This window comes from Melopsittacus undulatus, chromosome 9 (genome assembly GCF_012275295.1).
Source record: "Melopsittacus undulatus isolate bMelUnd1 chromosome 9, bMelUnd1.mat.Z, whole genome shotgun sequence".
NCBI classification, from domain to species: Eukaryota; Metazoa; Chordata; class Aves; order Psittaciformes; family Psittaculidae; genus Melopsittacus; species Melopsittacus undulatus.
Genome location: NC_047535.1, coordinates 38,839,081 through 38,854,475, shown reverse-complemented (window position 1 = coordinate 38,854,475; position 15,395 = coordinate 38,839,081). Strand labels below are relative to the sequence as shown.

Sequence of the window (15,395 nt, the reverse complement as noted above, 5' to 3'; positions counted from 1 at the left end):
AGAGAGCTCAGGAAATCTTGAATATATTTCAGATCTTGAGCCTTCTCTTCCCACCTTTTTCCACTGGCTTTTCCAGGAAGTCAGAAGGATGAAGGATTGTGTGATGCTGGAGTGAAGAGGTGGGAGGGGCATGCTGGGGATATCCTGAAGCCCCTTTGAGTATCACGTTTATTTCTGTGGGAGCAGCATTAGGTTTGGCTTCTCTGACAAAGAGCCAGGCAGCAGGGATTCAGTGTGTGGCATCTCTTTCTTTCAGGGAAATGGATTTACGAAGTGCTCATCTCCTCCCAGGGACTCATGCAGATTGGCTGGTGTACTCTCAACTGCAAATTTAATCAGGAGGTAGTGTAACTGCTGCACGTGGCACAGGGTTGCTCTGTGTTCCTCTACTGCTTCTTAGGTCAGTGTGGAGCATTGCATTGGTGCTGTGCTCCTGCCCTGCTGGCACGTGGTGCCCAGCACACACACTAGAAATACAAGATCTGCTGTTTTAGAAATCTCCACAAGACTCTGGTCTGTGTGCACAGTGGTGCAGGCTGTGAAAGTCTTGTACACTGGGTGTGTTGCTGTGCTTCTGCTGCACATAGCTACAAAGTGTTGACTTTCTGCTGGCATCATCTCTGGAGAGGGTGTGGGTCTGCAGTGCTGGCAGCCAGGCTCTTGGGATGGCCCTCATCAGCTAGTGCTGCAGGGCTTTTTTGCCCAGGAGAGGCAGGCCCAGGCCAGCTCTTGGGATGTTTGGTGCTGGGAAGGGATGTCAGGTGTGGAGTTTCATTAACTTGCCACTCTGCAACATATGAGAGAGGAGGTGATGGTCATTCTTCTGGGCTGCTTTAGCAGAAATTAGAAGTGTAAGATGCCAGTACTCTTCTTCTGACCCCAAAATGAGTAGCAAGTGGTATATTTCCCTGAGCCACAGATCACAGGCCACTGGATTTATACCTAGAATGAGGGTTTTTCTCAGGTAGAATGTGTACTGTCAGCTGCTTTGGTCTCCTCCTTAAAGATGCCCTCGCGGTAAGAGGGTTCCCCCATGCTTGGTCTGGTCTGAGTCTCTTCTTTGATACTTTGGTGCAGGAAGGAGTTGGAGATACACCAGATTCATATGCATATGATGGAAACAGGGTGCGCAAGTGGAACGTGACTACTACGAACTATGGCAAAGTGAGTAGCTGTCCTCCCAGAAATGGGATGCAGAGGAAGGAGAAGGAAACAGGTGGCTTCTGCTCACTGTATTCTCCAGAGCCTTGTGGAACGCCCTCAAGCTGTCCTTCCTGCTTCACTCTGCTCTTTTAGAGGCTGAGTGCCAGCAACTGTTTGTACTTTAGGGGTGCTGGAGAGGCTGTCTGTGTGCTTTCTTTAGCAGCCTCAGCAAACTGATTCCCAGCATAGCGCTGCTGTTGGTCTCTGGAAGGTTCTGGTTCTCTGTAGCACACCAGAGGATGATGCAGTGTTGGGAGAAATATGTGTTTGCTCCTGTGCATGTTCTGTTGCTGGAGGGAAAAAGATCCCAATCAGTGGCTTACATGCAGCTTTTAGAAAATTCTGTATGAACTGGAGTGAGAAGGAGCTCTCTCTTCTTCAACCCTGAAGCCCATGGGATTGGTTGTGTTTCAGACACTCTTTTGATGTGGGAACACCCCGGATATATATTTAACCTTTTCTCTCCCTTTACTGCAGTCTTGGGCAGCAGGAGACATCGTCAGCTGTCTGATAGACCTTGATGAGGGCACCATTGCTTTCTGCTTGTAAGCATTTTTGCCCAGTTGCCTGCTTTGTTGATGTCTGTGTGGTGTGAAACATCAAGGTTTCCTCACTGCTTAGGAGATTGCTGAGCTATATTTCTGCCCTCTCCCCTTTAAGTTCCTTGGTAGTTCCACCCTGTTGCTTTTCCATCTAAACCGTCTAAATGGGCTGTTGAGTCTCCTGAGTTGTGGTGGAAGCATTTGGCAGAAAGATGTTCAAGCTACAAAGTTTGCTAGGATTTTGGAGGGGAGGACCTCTCTTTTGATGCTTAATACTACAGCTGGCTGAACCACACTGATTGCTTTTGTGGTCGCTGTAGACCTTGCCTGTCCTAGATTCACAAGGAGCAGTGGAAAGTCTGATGAATCTCTAGCCTCCAACTCCCATGCTCAGCGGGAAAGGCCAGGCTGAATAAGAATTGTTCCCTGTCCATAAACTACAGCCTGGACAAGTCAGATGGAATTTAAAACTATTAGTTGCTCCATGTCATCTTTGAGAGAAGAGTACATTGAGAGCATTATCCTTCTATCTCCACCAACATAAATGGATGAAACCAAAAATCCCACCTGCCTTTCAAATGACCTGCTGGTTATCTTGTAAGGATTTGGGTTGCCCTTGAAGCTTCATGGGCTCTGCACATTGTGCAGACTCCAGTGCCTGCCTGTATGAAAACAGGAGTGTTGCTGTGCTTCTCATGGGCTGCTACTCAGCAGAGCTGTGGTGTTTGCATGTGTGCCAGATTAAGAGTGATGGGAGGCATGACTGACTGGTGTGTCTGTGTTGCCATTTTGCTGGGAGGGGAAAACAGGTATCTGGATTGCCCAGTTGACCTCAAAACCCTCCTGTTGTGACTAAAATATTGTGGGTTTTCCTTCTTTCAGGAATGGCATGTCTCTGGGGACTGCTTTTGATAACATCACGAGGGGTGCTGGAATGGCTTACTTCCCTGCCATCAGTCTCTCATTCAAAGAATCTGTGGCTTTTAACTTTGGAAGTCGTCCACTCCGATATCCTTTATGTGTGCAGAAAGAAGGTCTGAGGGGAGAAGAACATGTCCAGAGACCACCTTTGGAGGCTGAAAAATATACATACCTGACTGCAGGTCACTTTCTTCTGTTCGTACTTGTTCCCACAGCAGGGTCATGGAGACAAGAATCAGATATGTCCTCAGCTGGAGCAGAACTGCGGGGCACACAAACATGAGTGCTGGTCCCTGACAGCTTCTGAAATGAGCTTTGCTTTCAGCTCTGAGTGAGCAACTACTGCTGCAGCCTGGGGCTGCCTGTTCCCAGACACCCTGATCCTTCAATAGTCTCACTGTCCAGTTTTGGAAACCCTAATACTGATGACCCTCTTGGCCACTGGTCTTTTCTACTTCCTATCCGTATGGGACTTCTGACATGGTATTAGCAATATTGAGGAAGTGGAGATAAGAGCTTGTGGCTTACCATCCATTTAGAAGGCATTGAGCTTTGAACTGTGACTGGCGCATGTGTGGGTAAAAAGTAGAATAGAGACTCAGTTTTTTCCTTGCATTACCTAAAGAAGTCCTGAAGGGATCAGATTGCATTTTACCTTAACACTTGCCTACTTATCCAGTGGAAGGTTACTTCCCTTTGCAAGATCCTCCTGCTGCAGACCTAGTGAAGGCTCACAAGCTGCTAGGCTACTTGAAGAATGTGATCCATATTGGAATAGATGTGACAGTAAGCTGTTGTTCCTAGGTGGAACTGTGGGGCACCACACTGGAAAATGTGGTTCTGCACTTCTCAGCACATGCCAGCAGCTCAGATGTTTCCGTGTAGCTGGAGTCTAAATGTTTGTATGCTTTTGCATAAGCTGTCCATGTTGGCTTACAAAATGGGATTCCTAATAGTTCCAGGACTTAATTTAAATCATACTGTGCTTTACTGTTCTCAGTCCTGTGAGATTTCATTCCCAGTATACAAGAAGTGGTGTTTGTCAGCATCAGAACTGCTGGATTTAATTTTACAGCCTTGAGAGAAGCTTGTTCATATTCTAAACTTTTTACTGCTTTCCTAGTGATGTGATGAAATTCTGGCAGGTCTGCCTTGAGAACTGTTTTGGCTGCGGCATTGTTGACTTTGAGAGATGATCAGTTTATGTCACCTGCTATGGTTGTGGCTTGAATGGAAAGCTGCTTTACTAGTTGACCTCCTCTGCAGGGATTCCCATTTACAACCTAGGAATCATCTACATTTAAAACCCTTTTGGAAAAACCTCATCAAGGTGTATCCATGTGGCTAATAGTAACTGACATCTCTACTTCACGACAGCTCTCCAGAGGCATGAGCCTGATGGCTTTGCCTTCCTGAATTCCCATGTTCAAGGTTTTTACTGCAGTCAGCCTGTAGAAACAGTGGCTGCCCTAGCCCTTTGGTTCATTCAGTCACTGGTGACTGGTGGATTGGGCTGGATCCAAGCTGTGTATTTTTCGTGTTTGTCATTGCAGGAGGGGAAGCTGGTGGAGAAGGACACGTCCATGTGGCAGCTGCAAGGAGAACCCACAGTGTTGATTACATTAGCCCACATATTCAATTATTTCTCCCCTCTTCTGGTGAGTTTTGTCCATCTGTTAAAAGCTTCTGTAGATGCCTGTTACTGTGCTTGCAAGGGGAGATAAACCTCAGCTTTTTCTGGGAGGTGACTGTGCCTCGGAGTACTGTTAACATGGCTCTCTGTCTTAGTGCAAGGTGTATCTAGTGGAAGATGTGCTCATGACCTTCCTGTTGAGCATCCTTGAGCGAGGAGGGGCAGTGGAGGCCCATCCCCTTATTCAGCAGCTGCTGGATCTCATGTGGCTTCTTATGGAGGTGAGTTGCTAGGGTGCTGGTTCTTCCTGAGGGATCATAAGGAAACCCTTGGAGGAGGTTTTGCTGAGGACAGGGTTCAATACTGAATGGTAGTGGTGATACTAGCAAAGAGCTTACAAGGCATTTCTAAGCTTCTCCTACTGCCAAAGGAACTGGTTATGTTGAGTAACTTCCTGCTTCTGAGAACATCAAATTTATCAATAAGAAATGAGTTGGTCTCTTGGGTGTTTTTGATCCTTACGTGACTGTGGAGGTCCTAAGTTCCACCATGTGCCCCAGGAGATAGATCACAGTGTGCAGGACTGGGGTGGAAATGGGCACTGCACTTTCACCACCTCCAGCACCACTGGGAAAAAAACTCCAATTTCTCATGGCCCTTTGTATGCAAGCTGGATGTGGTCACTCATTGCAGGGACGCTTGTTTGGGGCAGCCTTTACTAGCCACTGGAAAGCTGCTGCTGCTGCTGGAGGGCTGGGATAGTTACACAGAGCCAGTCACTGCCAGAAATCTGGTTGGAGACAGCATATCTGTCTTTGGGGTAACAACAGATGGGCAATTAACAGCACTGGACCACTGCTGCTTGGCTATGAGTTGGACTCAAAAAGACAATTTCATCATCACATTTACTTCTCTCCTTTCTGAGTTTGCTCTCAAAGATGGTATATTTGATAGGCGCAGAGGATATGAAGATGGGTGACTGCCCAGCTAAAGAGGACCTGAGACTTCAGGGGGTTTTTAGGTGATTTTGGGGTTTGTTTTACTAGTGCATGTTTTACTGTAGCAAAGCGATGGCACCAGTTTCTGCTTGGACTCTCTTATGGAGTCAGGTGGACAGCCACTGTGGATTAGAGCACCTGCTTTTTCAGCTCTGAAGTGAATGCTTCCCTCCAAGCTCATGCTCTGGGAATTATAGCTGTTCCCTACTCGATGCTGCTGCTGTTTAATGTGTTTTTTGTTTTCTCAGGAGTATGAAGTGCATGAGTGCCTCAAGCAGCTGCTGATGTCCCTGCTGCGGGCTTACAGGTTCTCCCCCATCATCCCAGACCTGGGATTACAAGTGAGTTGCACTTCTGAATCCCCAAGAATCTGTGACTAGGCGGCATCTGTTATGTCCCCTTGTCCAAAGGTACATGATGTTTTGGATTTTGCAGTTGTTTGATCTAGAGATGGCAGTTCTGTCACATTGGATCTGTTGGAGAGTCATAGCCTCTTCTGCAGATGGAGTCACTTTTGCTTTTTCTGTTTCCTTAGATTCACTACCTCCGGCTCACCATAGCAGTCTTGAAGCATGAGAAATCCAGAAAATACTTACTCAGCAATGTTCTGTATCCTTTGTGCCTCCTTGTCTCAGTTCTCCCTGCCCTCAATAATGCAGGCAAGGAGGCTTCAAGGATTTGAAGGTTTTAGGAGGCAGAAGCCACCCTATCTTTGAGAAGTCATATTTAATTGCTCAGGTTTCCTGACACCATTCTCTACAAGGTCCTGCTTTGAGGAAGTGGAGCAGTGTCATATAGTTCACATCCTAGTCACACAAAGAGCTGCATTTCTACTTGACCAATGTCTCTAATGTCGCTAGAGCAAAAATGCTTTCAGAGCAGTCCTGTTGCTGTGATAACTGCCTGGGGCTTCTCCCAGGAGAAGGGGGCTCTCGATCTGGTAGACCTTTGAGTGGTTGTTTGGAAAGGAATCTCTCACTACAGCTCTGGAAACAAACCCTGTATATTGTCCTGACATAGCTTCTGTGCTTGCTTTAACTTGCCTGCAGCTTTGATGTGCTCCGTTCTGTTGTATTCTTCTACATTAAGAGCCCCCTGCGTGTAGAGGAGGCTGGTTTGCAGGAACTCATTCCAACCACATGGTGGCCAAACCGCTTCACCAAGGAGGTGAGTAAAGGCACTTCCACTAAGCAGTCTGAAGAAATTTTGTGGCCTGCTGCCCCATCATTTTCTGGCTGAGGAAATGGATTGGCCAATGTTTCCAGCTGCATTAGTACTGGTGCATCCTTCAGAGTTGCATGAGAGCTGTAGGCTGTCCATTGCGTTGTCATCTTTACTGTCACCTGAGAGGAGATGTTTGGAGTGTGTTGCGTAGGGCAGGGAAGGGGGACATTTTCTATGGCAACAGATCTGGAAGGAAACCTCAGCATCTAAGGAATTCCAGGTTGACATGGGTATCCTCAAAAGATCTCCTGCCTTCACGCATTACAAGGCCAGGGAAGGCCTGTTTAGGTGTGCTGCCAGTCATACACTGTCACATTGTTGCAGGGAGTTTCTGCTCTCCATTTGGCAAGATGTTTTCCCTGTGAAGAGTTCTCCTAGTAATCAGTGTCTGTCCCCCAACCAGGGCAAGGAGAATAAGGAGGTGAAGGAGGAAAGTGCTGAGGAGAGACTGAGGCGACGGGCATATGAAAGAGGCTGCCAGCGGCTGAAGAAACGCATTGAAGGTCTCTGAAGAAGAAGGGAAATTGTCAAGATCCCCAACCTTTTGTTCAGTCAAAGGGACCAGCCCTTGAACTGTTTCTAAATTCCCATCACAACGTGAAGTCCAGCTGTGTTCCTGCCAGGATAGGCTGTGCTGCAGAGGTGGGGACTAGCCATGCCATTATCTGATAGAGGGTTAAGAGTGCTAGGACCCATGTGCATAGACCTGCAGCATCCCATCATGGGGCCAAACTTGCCTTCAGGGGTATTGTTTATGTGGATGGATTTGTTGCTGGGTGGTGGGAGAGAAAATTCTCAGTGATGTGATTAGCTTTCTGCTGGCACCGGTTCTTCCTGGGCCCCTCTGCAGATGAGGTGGCCTTTCTCCTGGGGACAGGGTACTGCAGCTGGGGTTTGTATAAGTAGTTACTCTCCAGTGCTTGTTTTCTGATGGCAGATGTTGTCTCCATTTTAGTGGTGGAAGGTCTCCAGGTTCAGATTCTGAAGCTGCTGCTGAACAACAAGGACAGAGGAGGGGTAAGTGCGCTGTGAATCTTTCGCTGCAGTATCCCCACATCACAGGACTTTTAAGGTGTAGATTTACCACCTGCTTTTCCTCCTGCCAGGGGGAAGCCTCCAGATACATCTTCCTAAACAAATTCCGCAAGTTTCTTCAGGAAAATTCTAGCAATAGAGGGGTAAGTCAGAAGGTCACCTTTCCCTCAAGCCTCATCTTGAGAGTTCTCTGGCACCTTCAGACTGGGAGCTCAGCCCTTTTGACCAGGCTGCTTGCAGCAGTTGATAACTGAGGTCTAGATATGGCAGGGAGTGGGGAGAAGGTCTAAGGCTAGAAGTCAGGCAACTTATCCAAGTCCTATGCAGTCATTTGTAGGAAGGTCGTCCTTGGACACAGCCTTAGGTGGGAGCTGAATGACCTCCTAAAACCTCTCAGGGAGCATGGCTGTGGAGTGCTCTGCAGCCTGCTGGCTTTGGCATCCTCTTCACTGCCTGGGTAAGGACTGTTATGACCCTGGAGCAGTTTGTTGTGCTAAAGGTTTGGGTAGGCACCTGCTGTTGCAGGAAACCCTTTCTTTACCTGCATCTCTGTGTTCATGATCAGCCCTGTATTTCATGGTGAAGCACATTGTATCTATCCTTCTCTGCCAGACCAGCTTGTTGTTTCAGTGACCAGGACTTTCTAGAGGTGGAAACTGCTCCCTACCATTAGGGCTGGCCTCTCTACCAGTGCTGGGTGCTAGAGATGCTAGCAAGGCTGAAAGCACCAGAGTTTCTGCTTGTACCATGTGTCCACTGGTACTAAGATGAACTTTCACACCTGTCCTGATGGCTGAACTCTCATTCGTGCCCTAGAACTTGACTGTGTTGTGCCCGCCAGAGTACATGGTATGCTTCCTGCACCGCCTTATTGCTGCCCTGCGTTTCTTCTGGGATGGCCACAAGGCAAAAAGCCCAGCCACAGTGAGCAGTGAAGGTAAGGCCTGAAGGAGAAGCTTTAAAGGCATTTCTTTGGTTAGGACAAGGCTTACCTCTTGGCAATGCTCTCCAAGATGCTGGTAATGTTCTGTTTCTCATGGGTGCCTGAGACTTCTGTCACCATTTCCATAGTTCCTGGTCACCCTGGGAAATTTCTGTGTGCAGACCTATTCCAGTAACCATCCAGACCCGAGGCTTGCAAAGGGGCACCTGTACTGTTTGCTGTTTCTCCTTGTTTGCTCTGGAGCAGAGTCCAGTATTGATTATGGGTCTATAGAAGAGCAGCTTCATGATCCCATAGTCAAAGTTTAGGGGAAGATATTTGTCTGGTTTTGTGATTCCCACAGTGGGATTAAGGGGAAACCAAATCAGTGCCAGTTGCTTTCCCACTCTCAAACCCTGCCTTGCCTGTCCTGCCATGATCTGCTTGGCACTCCCTTTTCTTTCTTTAGGCTAGCCTTTTCTCAATGATCAGTAAGTGCCTTAATGATTCCTGTGGGACTAAGTGGTAGAGCTAGAGTAGCCAGATGGAGAGCTGCTGGGTTTCTGATGATCCAGTTTCCTCCAGTGACTGCTGCTGGGAGGAAGGAAGTGCTGGGAGGTTTATTGTCAATGGCCATGGGTTACTTCTGTTTCTGCATGGATCTAATGCTTGCTTCACTGTGGAAATCACCTCTACTTTAATGGCTTGTGCTTTATGACAGCAAAAGTTGTCACTGAATATTAGCCCAGGCTGGGCCCTGGGGTCTGTCACAGGAGAACTTACATGTCTGTGTGGATCCTGAGTATGTGACTCACAGAAAAATTGTATCTTCTCTGCTTTAGAGGCATATGTCCCTCCTCAACTATTCTATAATGGCAAGGTGGATTATTTTGACCTTCAGCGACTTGGAGGTCTCCTGTCTCATCTTAAGAAGACTCTGAAAGGTAAATGGTCTTATTTCCAATAGCTGCATCCAGGTCCTGGCTGGAGTTCATTCAAGAGACATCCCAGGGAGGGAGAGAGCTGTGGATAGTGAATTGTGATTAAATTTAAGGAAATGAGACTTGAATTTGAATGAGATGCAAGTTATGCAGAAGAAGACACTATCCCTCTTGGGTTGAGCATCCTTTAAGTTAACAGTTTACTGTTTATATCCCTGAATGGGACATGTGGCTGGTGGGGCGGAGTCACCTGGCAGTACCCTGTGATGTGGTGCTCCTGCTGCACCATAGCCAAGGGCTGGGAGCTGTCAAAGAGCTGACCGTCTGCCTGGCTTTGCTGGGTGTGAAGGTTGTCCAGGATTTACTTGCTGTACCACTCAGGGCAAGCAGGAGCAGCCTTGTGTATATACTGCAGCTGTGTGTTTTTTTGCAGCATGCTACTCACACAATAGACATCCCTTTTGGAAGGTTAGAAACCCCTTGCTGTTCTATTGGACTTGGTTTGTCTCTGGTTTTTGGCTCATGTGGCACTTGCCTTTAGCTCAGATCTCCTTTCTCCTTTCTCAGTGTGTTTGCAAGATTCAGAACATTTCCACTGTCTCAGGTTGCTCCCTGGCTGTTCAAAATTAGATTACTTAACTTGAGAACCATATCATCTCCTCTGGTCTCTAACCAAGGTCTTCCTGGACAGCTTTGAAGACAAGACTATAGATTAGAGGACACATTGTTCAGGCTTTGTGAAGCATAACCATCAGCGCAGCTTTCCTCTGAGCTGAGAATGGTTTCTGATCTGAGTCACAGTCCTAGTGACTTGGGGACATATCATGGGAGAGCATTGAAGAACTGGGTGCTTAAAAATGGTCTCAGTCCCTGAGTTTCCTTCCCTCTGCTAGTTCATTTTGGTCCTGGTGGTTGTCCTTCGGTTCCTCAGTTATTCTGTTTGTTGCTGGTAGGACCAGGAACAGAAATGGGTCCTGGGTGAGCAGCACCCATTGCTGCTTGGTCTTTGCTGTGTTAGCAAGGGCAGACCTATTCCACATAAGGAAGCTGGGGAGAAGGTGAGCTTGTTCTGGTACAACATCCTCCTCTACTGCCAAGACACAGGAAAGAGGATGAGCTTAGGATTGTCTCATGGGAAGCAAAGAATGATTCCTGTGTTTACAGCTGCTTTGGTGTGCTCTATGCAGATGACCTGGCTGCAAAAGCCAATGTGGTGATTGACCCTGCGGAGCTGCAGGCAGTGACTATGGATGATCTCGATGAAGATGAGGAATCAGCAACATCAGCAGCACAAGTGAGCCAGGATTTACTGTAATTCACCTGTGGGGACTCTGGTGCTGGCACAGCAAGCTCTGCCTCTGCCTAGAAAAGCTTTGCCTTAGAGGAAAGCAGAGTCTGGGCCAGGACTCTTAACAGTCCATGGACAACCAGATAAATAGCTTCACTTGCATGAGGGTTGCTGGACATCAGCGAAGGCCTGGATGCACCAAGTCTGAGCAGTGAAATTTTCTTTGCTCTGCTCTCTCACTACCCATTGATCTACATACATCCCTTCCTCTCCATGGCAGGTCTTGGTGCTTGCATTTGAAAGGGTGCAAGGCAACTGCAGACAGAGCAGCTTCTTGGTTGCAGAGCTGCTGCTTGTACTTGGCATGTGCCCTTAGAGGAAGGAATATCCATTTGCTAACCTGGCATTGCAGGCCTAGACTTCATAGGGAAGGTACTTGCTCACCTTCCAGTGACCACTGTTCATCTTTACCAACATCTTTGCAGGGATAAGGGAGGAACAGTGGGCAGCCAAATAGTTAGGACTGTTTCTTCTTTAATTTCAGTCCCAGCGTCCCTCTGCTGCCCTGGCCATTGGAGGGGCTCTTGCCAGACCTGGCTGGCTCAGCTCCCCCACTTTGGGCCGTGCCAACCGCTTCCTCAGCACAGCAGCCGTCAGCCTGATGAACCCGCGGCGGCCTCTTGGAGCTCTGGAGAAGATTAAAGTGCGCACACTAAGTGTGGAGCAGCGGACAGAGGAGGACAGTGAGTACCTCTGCTGCATGCTAGTGTGGCCCAGGTGATCCTTGGGAGAATGGCGTCTTCCAGCTCCCAGTATTCTCAAGAGGAATGCAATGTATTTACTTCCAGCTTTGCTGACACCCACAAGTCCACAGTTAACTAATTTGTCATCCTGCACATGACACTGGGGATGCTGTTACCTTCTGCATGTTAGGAGATGCTGCCTTGTTCCTGCAAGTGCAGTGAGACTTTGCAGACAGGTAATCCAGAAGGAGCTGTAGACACACTTGCTCTGAACACAGACAAGCTGGCTGATGATGTGTGCAGCAGCAACACCATTGCTGTTGGCCCAGGCAGGTCTCTGACACATGTACAGGGCTCAAGAAAGTTGGGGGGAGAAGTGATTCAGAGCAGTCCTGCAGAGAAGGACTTGGGGGTGTTGGTTGACGAGAAAGTGAGCTAGCAGTGTATTCACAGCCCAGAAAGCCAACCATATACTGAGCTGCATCAAAAGAAGCATGACCGCAGGTGAAAGGAGGTGATCCTGCCTCTCTACTCTGCTCTCATGAGACCCCACTTGAGGTACTGTGTACAGTTCTGTTGTCAACTAAGAAGGACATGGAACTGTTAGAACAAGTCCTGAGAAGGGCCATGAGGATATTGAGGGCTGTAGTACCTCCTGTATGAAGACAGGCTGAGAAAGTTGGGGCTGTTCAGCCTGAAAAAGAGAAAGCTGCATGGAGACCTCATAGCAGCCTTCCAGTATCTGAAGGGGGCCTACAAGGATGCTGGAGAGGGACCCTTCATCAACGACTGTAGTGACAGGACAAGGGGTACCAGGTTAAAACAGGGGAAGTTCAGGTTAGATATAAGGAAGCAGTTTTTTACTGTGAGGGTGGTGAGGCACTGGAACAGTTTGCCTAAAGAAGTGATAAATGCTCCATCCCTGGCAGCATTCAAGGCCAGGTTGAACGGAGTCTGGGGTGACATGGTTCAGTTTGCGGTGTCTCTGCCCATGGCAGGGGGGCGGGAACTAAATGATCTTAAGGTCCTTTCCAGCCCACACCATTCTATGATTTTATGACATGCATTACCTGGGTCTGTTTGAACAGATCTAGCAGGTCAATCTGATGCATGCAGTGAGATGGGAATGGTATGTTAGTGTATCTAGTGAACCACATGGGCTGGGAAGGGGCACTGTGTCAGAAAGACACAGCAGAGCTTTTGCTTCAGAGGGGTACAGGCAGAAGCTGAGGTGCCAGAATGCCTTGCTGAGGATCTCTATTCTGTCTGGGGGATGCATTGCAGTTGAAGGCAGCCATGGAAATGAGGGTCTCTTACTGGGCAAACCCCCAGAGGAGCCGGATCAGCCCATCACAGAGAACTCTCTCCTGGAAGTCCTGGATGGGATAATCATGATGTACAACCTCAGTGTCCACCAGCAGCTTGGGAAGGTAAGCAGGAATCCATTCCCCCAGCATCCATGCTTCTACATTGTTTCCTGCTTATTTGGTGACTGTGTGTGCCCTTTTCTTCTCCCAACTTCCATGGGGGATCTGGCTGCATGCTTATATGTCTAGGACAAAATGTGGTTTGAATCTGCTGTTTTTCAGATGGTTGGTGTGTCAGATGATGTGAATGAATATGCCATGGCGCTGAAAGACACAGAGGAAAAAATCAGCCGCTGCCCAAAGAGGGTAAGTGTCTCTAGATTCCCAGCTTCCTTCTCCAGTAAGCCTCAGTATCTAGCAAAAAGGATGAAGCACAATGGGTGATTTCTAGCCTTGGAGCAGACAATGTCTTGAATGGGGTAGTAACCTATGCCTGGAGCTGGCAGCTGCTTTTCATACTGTGCCAACCCATTGTACCACAGACTCAAGGAACAAAGGGACTGAAGCAGCCACTTCAGCTTCTTCCAGACAAGCCATGGCAGCTTGCAAACTTCCATGTGCTGCAGATAGATGCCTTGGAGATGGTTTCCTGGAGTGGGAACTCTCCAGTGCTGTCCTATTCCAGCTGCAGGAAACAAGTTTATCTGATGATGTTAAAAAAGTATCTGACAGTAGGTGACTCTAAAGCTGCTGCCCACCCCGGGCCAGCATCTGCATCAGGCCTTGTTAGGCTACTGCTGAGACTGATAAGTGCTCTTTATAGCACTGATTCCCACTGTCTACATAGAAAGACTGCTGATCACTTTCCCTCCTGCCAATACTCCTTAGCTAGCCCCAAGGTGGTATTTGCTTTTGCATTGTTTGTCCAGCTCTGAAAGAAGGATGCTATAAATGGCAGTGGCATCTGCCCTCACATCTGCACTCTGATTTTCAGAGGAGAGACATCCATGAGGAACTGCTGAAGAGCCAAAAGGTTTTCTCTGAGAAGCTCAATCACCTAAGCCGACGCCTTGCTTGGATAAATGTCACCATTTATTCAAAGGTGAGTGTAATGTGAGCAGCTCAGGTGCTTCTGTTTCTGTGCTGCTTGGCTCACATGTCACAGGTGTCATTTTCCCTGGTGTTGGAGCATTACCAGTGATCTCTGGGGCTTGGTTTTCCCTTCTTGTGCATCAGAGACTCCTTCCCAGGCCTGAGCCCTGCCTGTCCCAGACTTGGTCACATTTTGTTTGTTAGGGCATAGCCCAGTCTGTTCTGAGCTGTGCATGGTGCTGTAGGATTTCCCTTGGGGCATCAGAGGGTACAAGTCGAAGGGAGATTCAGTTCTTGGGGTATGTCTGGAGGATAGAGGCTACTTTGAACCATTTCCCTGAGCTATGCTGTATGTCACAGGGGGGTCTCTTTAGTGCTGCTTTTCCTGAAATTTGAAGGATCCAAGCCTCGGTGATTTTGTGCAGGTGTTCTCTCCTGCACTTGGTTGCCCCACAGAGAGAGTGCATTCTGCAGTTACAAGCGCAGTGACTGTTTGCACAGGTTGTCTTTTTTTTTTCCCCTGCACTCACCATTCTCCAGGATAAAATCTCTGGTGTGTTTTCTCATGAGCAGTTTTGCCATTACACTCTGCTGATTTACCTGTCTTCCCTTGCCCCATCTCTGTAGCTTTTTTTGTGCTGGGGAAGAAGACATGTTTTCCTGAACATGCTGTGATAGCAGGGTTCCCTGAACATGCATGTGTCCCAGGATGTAAACAGGATGGGTAGTTCATATGAGCACATTTGGCAGAGCTGAAGTGGCTGATCCTGACTCATGAGCTCTTTGCTTGTCCCCTCCTTCACTCCCAGAGCAGGACAGCAAGGCACAGTGCTGCGCTGCAGAAGCTCTCAAGCTCCATTAGCATAGCCCATGCTTGCCAGAAAACAGGCCTTTCTTCCTGACTGTTCTTGAAAGGCAAAGGGGCATTACCAGTGTATATTGTAGGTATCACCATGATGCCCATGCAGAAACACTGTTCATGCCTCTACATGATCTATTATCATTAAATGCAGGTGCCCGCCTCCTGTCAGAAGTGTGGTGTCACCTTTCTGGGTGAATCAGCAGCATTTGGGAGTGAAGGCTACAGCCTTCTCCGCTTGTGCTCCTGTCCTGATCTGCATGGTCCACAGGGAAAGCAGTTCACTAGATGGCTTAGGCTGTGAAATGTGCCCCAGGAGCTGAGCGAGCTTGCTCTAGAGAGGAATGTGGCTGCTCAGAGGAGTTTGTCCATACTGCCTATACCTTCAGGGCTCCATCTCACAGCCATCACAGGTCTCTGCTGTCTCCAATGGAGACATCCCTCCAGCAGGCTCCTGCGTCCCTGGGACATGTGTGCAGTGGAGGGACACATTTGTATGAGTGTTGCAGGCACTGCTGATGCTGATGGAGAGAAAGAGACTGGCTCTGTCTACAGGGGAAGGTGGGCTCTGTGCTGAGGTGTCAGAGCACAGAGGAGGCTGCTGCTTCTTAAGGGCAATTAGTCACTAGCTTATTCTGAGCTGAGGGATTCAAGGTTAGATGAAAGGGAGTGTTACAGCTTAAGAAC

The 15,395-nt window shown here is 48.2% G+C and overlaps 1 protein-coding gene across 1 annotated transcript in view; it reads left to right on the top strand.

Moving 5' to 3' along the window:
• Positions 1-15,395, top strand: part of RNF123 (ring finger protein 123) — a 48,395-nt gene that overhangs the window by 7,897 nt on the left and 25,103 nt on the right. Inside the window, exons 7-26 of the mRNA XM_013130800.3 lie at positions 257-342; positions 1,078-1,164; positions 1,681-1,748; positions 2,628-2,753; positions 3,338-3,452; positions 4,220-4,324; positions 4,455-4,580; positions 5,546-5,638; positions 5,833-5,906; positions 6,347-6,464; positions 6,925-7,024; positions 7,477-7,538; positions 7,628-7,699; positions 8,373-8,493; positions 9,321-9,422; positions 10,607-10,713; positions 11,252-11,450; positions 12,735-12,880; positions 13,040-13,123; positions 13,752-13,859. Of these exons, the coding sequence (XP_012986254.2) occupies positions 257-342; positions 1,078-1,164; positions 1,681-1,748; positions 2,628-2,753; positions 3,338-3,452; positions 4,220-4,324; positions 4,455-4,580; positions 5,546-5,638; positions 5,833-5,906; positions 6,347-6,464; positions 6,925-7,024; positions 7,477-7,538; positions 7,628-7,699; positions 8,373-8,493; positions 9,321-9,422; positions 10,607-10,713; positions 11,252-11,450; positions 12,735-12,880; positions 13,040-13,123; positions 13,752-13,859 (2,099 nt within the window). The remainder of the gene's footprint in view (positions 1-256; positions 343-1,077; positions 1,165-1,680; positions 1,749-2,627; positions 2,754-3,337; positions 3,453-4,219; positions 4,325-4,454; positions 4,581-5,545; positions 5,639-5,832; positions 5,907-6,346; positions 6,465-6,924; positions 7,025-7,476; positions 7,539-7,627; positions 7,700-8,372; positions 8,494-9,320; positions 9,423-10,606; positions 10,714-11,251; positions 11,451-12,734; positions 12,881-13,039; positions 13,124-13,751; positions 13,860-15,395) is intronic.